The 10,084-nt window shown below is 56.0% G+C and overlaps 3 protein-coding genes across 3 annotated transcripts; 1 reads left to right on the forward strand and 2 right to left on the reverse strand.

Moving 5' to 3' along the window:
* Positions 1-205: 205 nt before the first annotated feature.
* On the reverse strand, positions 206-3,074 carry GUITHDRAFT_157380 (hypothetical protein; the record flags this gene model as incomplete). The annotated part of the gene is made up of 3 exons (XM_005836518.1): positions 206-802; positions 850-1,863; positions 3,054-3,074. 3 exons carry the CDS (start codon positions 3,072-3,074, stop codon positions 206-208), a joined length of 1,632 nt encoding a protein of 543 aa, XP_005836575.1.
* Positions 3,075-4,775: 1,701 nt separating this feature from the next.
* On the reverse strand, positions 4,776-5,887 carry GUITHDRAFT_162048 (hypothetical protein; the record flags this gene model as incomplete). The annotated part of the gene is made up of 7 exons (XM_005836519.1): positions 5,783-5,887; positions 5,503-5,708; positions 5,265-5,456; positions 5,073-5,214; positions 4,966-5,023; positions 4,882-4,907; positions 4,776-4,838 (listed from the first exon to the last, which is right to left on the reverse strand). Exons 1-7 carry the CDS (start codon positions 5,876-5,878, stop codon positions 4,776-4,778), a joined length of 783 nt encoding a protein of 260 aa, XP_005836576.1. The 5' UTR covers positions 5,879-5,887.
* A 2,389-nt stretch (positions 5,888-8,276) lies between these two features.
* GUITHDRAFT_67737 (hypothetical protein) lies at positions 8,277-8,732 on the forward strand (the record flags this gene model as incomplete). Its single annotated transcript, XM_005836520.1, has 1 exon — positions 8,277-8,732. A coding segment is annotated over one exon (456 nt), but the record flags the coding sequence as incomplete, so codon positions are not given.
* Positions 8,733-10,084: the final 1,352 nt, after the last annotated feature.

Genomic DNA, 10,084 nt, shown 5'->3' on the forward strand with positions numbered 1-10,084 from the left:
GACGTCTCAAGTTTCATGATGTTTAATGAATGTTCACAAACCATTCGTACACTCTTCATCCCTCTCCCCTTCCTCCCACCTCTCCACTTCCTCCTCTTCCCCCTGCTTCCCTTCTTCCATCACCTCCTCCCCTCTTCCTCCTTCACCTCCTACCCTCTCTCCCTGTCCTCCTCCAGTTCCACACCCCCCTCTCCTCGTCCCCTGTTCACTTCGCTTCCTCTCCCTCCCCCTCTGCCTCCCCCTCCTCTCCCTCTCCCTCCCCGTCTCCCTCCGGCTCGTTCGAGGCCCTCTTGTTCACCCTCAGTCTCCCTTCCTCCAAGTTCCACTCTTCGTTCGCCACCTTCTCCACGAACTCGCGGTTGTGCGAGATGGTCAGCACGGCCCCTCGGAAACTCTGGATCGCCTTCACCAGCGCCTTGAACGTCTCCTTGTCCAGGAAGTTCGTCGGCTCGTCCAGGCAGATCAAGTGAGGACGAGTCCACATAGCAGCAGCAAGCACCACCCTGCTCTTCTGCCCTCCTGAGAAACCCTTGATCTTGGACGTCGCCAGCTCCTCCTCGATCCCGTAGTTCTGCAGGTGGAGCTTGACCTCGGTCTCGTGGAGGGGGCGGAGCTCGACGCCGGACGCCAGCACCTTGAGCTTCTCGTCATAGTTCTTGATCAGCTTGCTGACGTACGCGTCCTTGCACGCCAGGTTGCTCATGGGTTCCCAGGTCTCATCGTCCCTCCTCCCGGTCCTCTTGACCTGGTAGCACAGCTGCCCTCCCCGCACGGCCCTCCCTGTGATCTCGCAGATGCTCCCCTCTTCGCCATCATCGCCTTGTCCTCCTCCGTCAGCGCAAACGTCACCATCTTTGCGAGCTCATGGTCCCTCCCCTGGAAGAAGCGCTGCTGGATGTAAGTGACGGGGGTAAGGAGCAGGTTCTCCTCCAGGTGGTGCATCGAGTGCTGCGCGATGTAGGAGACGCGCAGGTTCTGATGCCTCCAGATCTCTCCTCGGTTGTTCGGGTGGCTAGTAAGCTCCAGGTCCCCGACGAGCAGCTTCAGCAGCGTCGTCTTCCCCGCCCCGTTCCTCCCCAGCAGCGCAACCCTGCTCGTCATCGACATCTTCAGCGAGATCTCCTTGAGGATCTGCCTGTCCGTCCCCTCGTACTGGAAGCTGGCATCTGTGAAGCGGATAATCGGCTTCAGCCTGCTCTTCACCCCCTGGAGCGGGCCGGGATCGGGGAACCGGATCAGGGCCTCGTACTCTCCCGTCAGCTCGGCGAAGTAGGACTGAGTTCGCCTCTTGGGCAGGGCCGAGATCACTTCCGGGCGCTTCGACGCGAACTCCTTCCATCCTCCCTCATAGTAAGCGAGCTGCAGGTCTGCGAAATGGATGATATCGCTCGCAACCTTGTCCAGGAACGAGTAGTCGTGGCTGACTATGACGCAGGTCGTGTCTCTCAGCTCGTTGAGGTACTTGACAAGCCATCCCACCGAGTCCACGTCGAGATGGTTCGTCGGCTCGTCCAGCAGCAGCAAGTCTGCCTTGCTCAGAATGGCTCCTGCCAGCGCCAGCTTCATCCTCCACCCCCCCGAGAGCTCCAGCACCGCCGAGTTCTGCATCTTGTCAGTGAAACCCATCTCGCCGAGGACACGGGAGATCTCTCCCACACTACTCGCTGAGTTCGCGTCTTTCCCCTGCTGCTCCATGTAGTTCAGCACTGACTGGTTGTCGTTGGCAAGAATCTCATGCCGAACAAAAACACACTTGATGTCGGTCGGGAAGCCCGCAATGTCCCTCGCCGAGATCCTCGTCATCAGTGTCGTCTTCCCCACACCGTTCTGACCGACGATGCCGTACGTGCGTCCCCTCGCCAACTTCAAGGAGCACGCGCGAAGGAGCGACTTTCCAGCGTATGCGAGGATGATGCCGTCACACTTCACTAGCCAGTCCACGCTCGTGCTCGCGTTCTGACCTTCTACTTCACCTCCTCCTCCCAGCGCGAGAGAGAAGATCTCGTCACACAGCTGGTCCAGAGCTGAAGAATCCAGACATCCTTCGATCAGAGGCTCGAGAGCATCTTTGATCTCAGGGACGACGACGTCTTTGGGCTCATTCTTGGTGTCCTCCAACACTCCGCTCACGGCTTCAGCTGCATACTCCACAACTTCCTCTGGGATCGAGTCAAACTTCGACAGAGCTTTCTTCACGAACACGATAGCGCTCATTGATCCAGACTAGTCGGTGCTGAACTTGTGCAAACCACAACAAGAGCGCCTGTCGTGACGTGTCATTCAAAATTGGCCGGCCGTGCATTTCATGCAATGCATCTAAGACTGCCTTCTTCGTTCTCCTACCCCATCCTAGACATCAATTCAGACCTGCAAGTACTATCCTAGCTTGACTTCACGGTTCTCCAATACCCCTCACTATCTTGGCCTCTTCGCCAAGGATATTGCTTACGCTCTGCCACTACCCCTGCAATCAAACTTTCCTACCTTGACCGTCACCTATGCTCTGCTCATACTCTTGCTCACTTCGTTGCCTTCTGCGCTCTTCTCATTCGTTCTCTCCTCTCCTCTCCTCTCCTCTCCTCTCCTCTCCTCTCCTCTCCTCTCCTCTCTCCCTTCCATTCTGCATCCGCTGCCCAGACCCTTCCCGCATGTTCCCTGCGGCCTCATGCCGTGTTCCAACCCGCCTCAGGTATCTTGGGAAAATATTTCACTTTTAATGGGGGAAAATGTTTTGATAATTTTAAAATTTAAAAGTGAAATTTCCTATAGGATCTCATTCATTCGGTCACGTCCACCTGAGAAAATTTTGGAACATAAATGAAATTGTTTTATTAAATTTGAAATATGACCACAAGTCCAAGAATACTTTCACCAGCCATCCACCATTGAAGGACAAACCAAAGCGAAAATGGCTGCTGAGTATGGGCAGGTAAAGCCTTCTCGTCCTCGTCTGTCTCTTGTTCTTCGCTAATTAAACTGCCACCACTCCTTCCCTCTTTCGCTCCTCTTTGCTCTGCTGAATGATAAAACATCCATCTACACCATCACGTCACCTTCAATGCAATCGTTTTCATCGTGCTGATACACTCCTCTTCCTTCCCTTTTTCATCTCCATGGTACTCTTCCGAATGATGTTTGTAGCTGCTAGTGACTACTCCCCTCACCACCCTTCTCTGCGTATCATTATCTGCTTTGTCTTTGTCGTACATCTTCACTCTCATTCCAACTGTATCCCTCGTAAACCCTTCACTGCCACTCCAACCTCCCTCTCATTCATTTACCCTTCACGCTCCCCGCCATCCCTCTCCTTCCCTGGATGCAGACTACGACCTCAAGGGACCTGACTCACTTCCTACAGTGGAGAGATGGTATCTGCGATTGTTTTGGCCCTACGGGTTGCTCCTCCTTCTGTCTTGCGTGTTGGTACCCGTGCTGCACGCCATGCATCTTTGCGAAAATTGCCAGCCGTTTAGACTGGTGAGCTCATGACACGACGTTGCCAACCTCCGTGAATTGTTTGATAACAGGCAAGTCAATGCCCTCCGTTCGTTCGGGCAGACAACTTTCAAGCAATGGCTCAGAGCTCTTTCTGCGCTTGCAATCGTGTACATGATAGCATACTACAGCTACGAGCAGCTTTCGGCCATGGCAACAGCGCAGTTTCACAAGGATATTTCGTACTATGGAAACTACTACAGTTACCAAGCATCTGGTCGTTGGTATCTGATATCATTTCGCATTCTGATTCTTTTCTGCAACAGAGTATACATCCAGGCTGCTGACCTACACAGAGATCTTTGATATCATCACATTCGTTTGTTCTGCCGTCTTCGTAATTCTAGCCCTCGTTCTCAGAAAGATGGTACCTCACCCTGTGCCTTATCAAGACCCTTACATGCTTGTCTTCTAGGTGAGAAGGCGATATTTGATTCCAACCACATGCGACGATGGTACCTATGGCGAGAATTCGTGAGTGACGTGATGGTGGCGGAATGCATTTCTGATGAAGTCTGGCAGATTCTGCGGAGCTGTCGAAGACATTGCCGTCTCGTTCTTCTGCTGGACTTGCTCTCTAGCACAGGTCATCCAGTCCGGACTCGCTCAGTGTGTTGCGCTCACGGTGAAAGTTCAGATGGCCAGGCACACTGACGCTGTCGGAACCGACTGCGACCCCATGAGTGATCCCGGTCCCATCGACACGACTCACATCGTAAGTCGAGAGCGCGTGCTACCTGCTTGCATATGACCTTGTCTCTCTCTGACGATGTTGTCGGCAGCCCACCGGCATCCCAGGGGTCCAGCCCATGAGCACGCAGCCTGTGTTTGTGAATGGGATGTACAACCCGAGCACGGGTCACTACCAACTCCACGATGAGGTATGTGCTGTCGGTGGATTGGCGACGAGGGTAACGCTTCCTCGCACGTCAGCCGATCGTTCATGCTGATTTCAACCCGTCGAGCATCGAAGTGGGTCAGATTGTCACAAACCAGCACCATGTCGTAGCCAACGCATCCAGCGCAGGGCAGATGGTGAGGCCGCTTGAAGAGAGGTCGCACTGTGTTTGACTTTGTGGTTGTTCAGGAGGCAAACGACAACGAGCTGCCAACAGCCGTGCTGGTGCAAGAGGCTCGACTGCAGAAATAAGCTCCTGCCCTTGTCCAGAGGCGTTGGCCCAAGAGACTTGGGCGAGATTCGCATCTCGATAGGAGGCTTGTGATGTATTTTACTCTGAGGCAGCTTGGGCGTGAGGAGCCTTCGAGGCCGCATTTTTCGGTCATCCTGACTTTCGCAATACACAAAGGAAATCACGACTGTAGTAGATGTTGTTCCCGTCGACCTGGTAAGAGTCATCCACGCTGAATCACGGTATCAAGATGTACCGAACTCTCTTTCACGATCTCCAATCCTGTCACAACGAGCAAGGATGAGAAGCAAGTGCAGTAGGCCGCCATCTCATAAGGTACCTGCGTTCTTCACCAGCGTGCGAATGATGTCCGGCGAAGTGAAGCAAAACCCTTGAACCTGGATCGATCATCACTCAGCATCTCCCCCCGCAGCCACCGGGGCTCACGCTTGCTTCTTTCTGCTTGGCGAACCTCTTGAAACCTGGCTCGGTCGTGATGTTTGCCGTGTGGATCATCGCCCTTCCTTCGCTCTTCAGCGCTCGCCGGATCTCCTTGAGGTACTGGAAGATGGTGTGAGAGTCGCAGTGCCTGGGGAGAAGCATGCATCAGAAGCGCAGAGTCCTCCTCCCCTTCCTCACGGGAAGCAGTCGAAGGAATAGATGAAGTCGAACGTCTCAGTGCAATCCGCCGGCAGCTGAGCAGCCTCGAGGTAGTCAAAGGCTACCTTTCGCCCTGCTTCCAGCCCCAGCTCCTTGACCTTCTGCTTGGCCTTCCTCAGCATCTCCGAGCTAATGTCTGCACAGTGGAACTCGCCGCACGAAGGAATCACCCTGGACAAGGATGAGAGCAAGGACGAGACATCTCAGCCTCCCTCACTTCACAGCTACCCGCCCCCCTCCACATCCGATCTCCATAGCCTTGCAGCCTTGTAGGCAGTAGGGGAGGATGAACTCGTCGAGGACTTGCTGGAGGGAGTACCTGTCACTCCACTCGTCCCCAATGAACTCAAGATCCGCATCATTCCACTCCTCCCCAAGGTTGTCCGCCATCTTCCGCACCCACTCGCAGTCAGGCCTCCAGTCCTAGAGACGCAAGCACGACTCCGGTCACGAGCAGCGAGCGAGCAGCGGGAGGGGAGCAGAGGAGGAGGGAGTACCTTGGCATAGAGGTCCCACACCTTCCTGTTGGTCTCCACGTTCGACTCGCGGAAGGCGACGGAAGGAGCTAGAAGCTCGACTAGCTGGCGCGCCATGGAGGGGATGGGGGTGAGCGATGAGTACCCGTAGTTGTTACCGTTTTCTTTGTAAGAGAAAGGGGGTAGGGGTAGGAGGCCTTCGGAAGAACATGGAGATGGAAGAAGGCAGGAGCTGGGAGGGTGTGGGAGGGGAGCGCAGGATGTAGAGGAGACGAAGAGATGAAGAGGAGATAAAGTGTAGGAGGCGAGAAGTCAAGGGGAAGGGTGAGGAGGAGGAGGAAGAGGAGGAGGAGGAGGAGTGGTCAGGGATCTTGAGGAGACCGAGGAAGGGACAGGAACAGATCGTGACGGAGGGGGGGAGGAGACCAGAACAGAGCGATTGGTAGGAGGGAGAGGTGAACAGTGAAGTTAGAAGTTGGTCAAGGATCTGTGCATAACGAGGCGGGGGCGAGTGACGTGAACTCGTTCCAGAAGGAGGCGCATATCTGAAGATGCTGCAGGTCAACGATCATGGGAATTTCACGCTAGTCACCCTCAAACCCCGTCAAGATTGTAAGCTATGAGAGTCCTCAGCATCCTAGCCATCATTGCGCTGTGGTGGATCAGGGCTGGCGACTCCCTGGAAGGCGACCAGCCTGATACCCCTCACGGTGAGTCTGATGCCCCTTGCCGCACATGGCTGAAGGCCGTCTGTGACCCGCTGCTCCTGAATGCAGTCTCCGTCATCGTCATCGTGAGGAGGGACGCGGGAAACCTGAGGCTGTGCCTGCGATCGCTCAGGGAGTCGTTGGGAGGAGCAAGGCAGTTCGAGTGGGATGTCACAATGGTAGAGACAGAAGGCAGGAACGGAGACTTTTCCCTCCACGAGTCCTTCGCGCGAGCCGCTCGGCTGCTCCCCCATGTGACGAGCATCGCCAACAACCAAACAGAGGGCATCAGCGTCGTAGAGGCCATGGAGCGAGGAGCGAGGGTAGCTCCGGCGCATGCCAGCTACTTACTGTTCATGGATGCTTCTGTGGAGATGCAGGAGGGAGTGGTGGAGATCATGGTGGCGAAGTTGGAGGACGATCCTAGCATGGGGATCCTGGGCGTGAGGACTTTACAGCCGGACGGGAGGATAGTGCAGGAGGGAATCCGTGTGCAGTATGGACCGAGGAGGAGATGCCTGCAATCGCATACTCCGCAAGAGGACGCTGTCTACAGGAGGGGCAAAGTGGAGGATGAGGGAAAGGAGGGCTCCTCCGGGGGTGCGCTGCGCAGCAAGGTGCTCTGGGCGACCAACGAGTGGCAGGGGTACTATACGGACGAGGAGGAGGGAGGAAGGTTCGTTGAAGTTGATGCTGTGTCGGAGAGTTTGTTCATGGTCAGGAGGAACCTGTGGAGAGAGCTGGGAGGCATGAGGAAAGAGGAGCCGTCTTCTCTCGCCGTTGTTGACCTCTGCTTGCAAGCGACGGCCCTCCACCATCGGGTGGCCATGCTCAAATCACCGGCGCTGGTTGAGCTCGTGGGAGACGACGAGGATCGAGAGAAAGCAGCGTTCTCGTGCGCGCGGGACAGGAGAATCAGGGAGAGCCTCGGGGGAATCCCCTTCTCGGACGAGATGCAGTCGAGATGGGAGGCGAGGTTGGAAGGCAGGACGGAGCCGAGCCTGAAGGACATCCAGGTGCTGTGGAACATGGAGTGCGGGGAGGAACAGGTGCGAGGGCTGACGACGGAGGCTGTGAATCTGATCTCGGCGCTGAGGGACGAAGTGGAGATTGTTGTCCAGGTGTCGAACAAGAGGGAATGCGAGAAGGTCCTGCTAAGGAATTTCCCAGCCAGCATGGTAGGCGACATGGTCAGGGGGATGTACATGCCGATCAATCATGGCGGGAGGAAGGTACAGATCCTGCATCGAGACCCGGGGAGATACTCGCACTTCAAGTACGAGAGCTGGAGGGAGGGGGAGGGGAAGACCGTCATCGTGGGGAGGAGCATGTACGAGACGAGCAGCATCCCCAGCATGTGGGTGCGACCAGCTCTGTGCGAGGTCGACGAGATCTGGGTTCCCTCCTCCTTCAACGTCGAGACGTTCGAGTCGGCCGGGGTGCCAAGGAGCAAGTTGAGGGTGCTGAATGAGGCCACGGACACGGAGAGGCTGTTCCGTCCTCCTGCTCAGTCTCGTCCTCCTCCTGCCCACATCCTCCCTCCGTGCGAGGAGATGGGAGACGAGGTGTTCAAATTCCTCTCGGTGTTCAAGTGGGAGGAGAGGAAGGGATGGGACGCGCTGCTCTCGGCCTACTGGCTGGCGTTCGAGCGGGTGGACGACGTGTGCCTGTTCTTGCGGGTGAACATGGACGACAAGAACTTGAAGGAGTACGAGGCGCTGAGGGAGAAGCTCCGACGGCTGAAGTGCGAAGATCAGTTCTCCTCCTCCTCCTCCTCCTCCTCCTCCTCCTCCTCCTCCTCTCAGCACATGGAGGAGTGCAGGCTGGCTCCTGTCGTGATCGTCAACAAGACTTTCTCCTACAGCGAGCTTCCCTTCCTGTACCAGGCGGTCGACGCGTTCGTCCTGCCGTCAAGAGGAGAGGGCTGGGGGCTGCCCCTGCTCGAGGCCATGGCGACGGCTCTGCCGACTGTGGGGACGAACTGGAGCGGAAACACTGAGTTCATGAAGGAAGAAAACAGCTTCCTCCTCAACTACCAGCTGAGGAACGTCTCCTCCAGGAAGAAGTCCTCCTCCTCCTCCCCCCACCTCGCCTGGAGGGAGCAGGAGGAGGAGGAAGAGGCCAGGCACATGTGGGCGGAGCCATCGCTGGGCCACCTGGTAGAGATCCTGCAGCTGGTGCGAACAGACCCGGAGGAGCGAGGGAGGAGAGGGAGAGAGGGGAGGAGGCAGGTTGCGAGCAGGTTCTCCCATCGAGCCGTAGCGGCCCGTACGGTCAGCCTGCTGTCTGACATCAGCAGGAGGTGGGACGAGATCACCGGGGCTCCGAAGGACGAGACTTGCTCGAGGAAGGGGTCGCTGCTGTGGAGCACGAGGGCGGAGGAGGCGGATGCAGGGGACGAGCTGGGGGAGTGGCGGTCAAACAGCAGGTCACCGCAAACTTTCTTGCTGGGAGGCAGCGACGTGGTGCGACCTTCGAAGTTTGCGGACGCGATCTCGTCAGAGCTCACGCATCAATCGGCCCAACTTTTCTCTCCGATGGTGAGGAAGGAGAAGAGGGGGAAAGCGGGGGAGGGAGAGGGAGGAAGAGAGAGGGGACGAGGGAGGGAGAGAAGTGGAGGTGGGGGGAGGAGGGGAAGGGGTAACGGGGAGGGAGCGAGGGAGCGAGGGAGCGAGGGAGCGAGGGAGCGAGGGAGGGAGGGAGGGAAGGAGAGGAGATTGACTGAGTTTTCAAATAGGCTTATCAAGATGTTTTCACAAAAGAAAGTTACTTGTGAGATGACAAGACTTGACGATACATGCTCTGCCTTCTACCTCCTCCCTCCTTTCCCCCCTCCTCCCCTCTTTCTATCCCCTTCCTCCTACTGTCTCCCCTCCCCTCTTCTACCCGCATCTCACATTCGTTTGCAATGAATTTGCTTTCTTGCTTTATTCTTGTACCCTTCTCTCACAATGGCCTTGTGTTCTCCTTCAACCACTCAAGAGCAATCTTATCCTCCTCCTGCATATCTCGTCACTCCTCCTCCTCCTCGTCATCATCATCATCATCATCATCATCATCATCATCATCATTATCATCATCATCATCATCACCTTCTGGAGGAAAGGTGACACTGAATCCCAAACAGTTTTGTGGTAGCTGTTGAGATATTCCTTCTCCTGTAGCTCCCTCTCAGAGCGGCAGAGCAAGGAGACAAAAGTTACCTGGCTCGAGAGCATGTCCGCAACGATCAGCTTGCGTTGGAAGGGGATGAGAGTGAGAGGAACGAAGTGAAGGATGTCAACGTTGGAGCCAAGTTTGTGCTGCTTCTCAGTTAGGAGAGGAGAAAAGGAGGGCAGGGAGAGGGGGAGGAGGAAGGGGACGAGGAAGGGGACGAGGACGAGGACGAGGACGAGGACGAAGAGGACGAAACATTGTGGACCTGGCCGTTCTTCTTCTCTACCAACATGATGTTTTCGAGTCGAATTCCGTAATTTCCCTCCTCTGTCTGAATGTGTCAAGAATCCGATACCAGCAAGGAAAGGAGGGGAGGAGGAGAGAAAGGAGGACAACCGGTCAACTGAGGAGAAGCAAATACTTGCTTCCTTCTTTCCAATCGACCTCTCACTTCCTCCTC

Source organism: Guillardia theta, assembly GCF_000315625.1.
Source record: "Guillardia theta CCMP2712 unplaced genomic scaffold GUITHscaffold_17, whole genome shotgun sequence".
NCBI lineage: Eukaryota > Cryptophyceae > Pyrenomonadales > Geminigeraceae > Guillardia > Guillardia theta.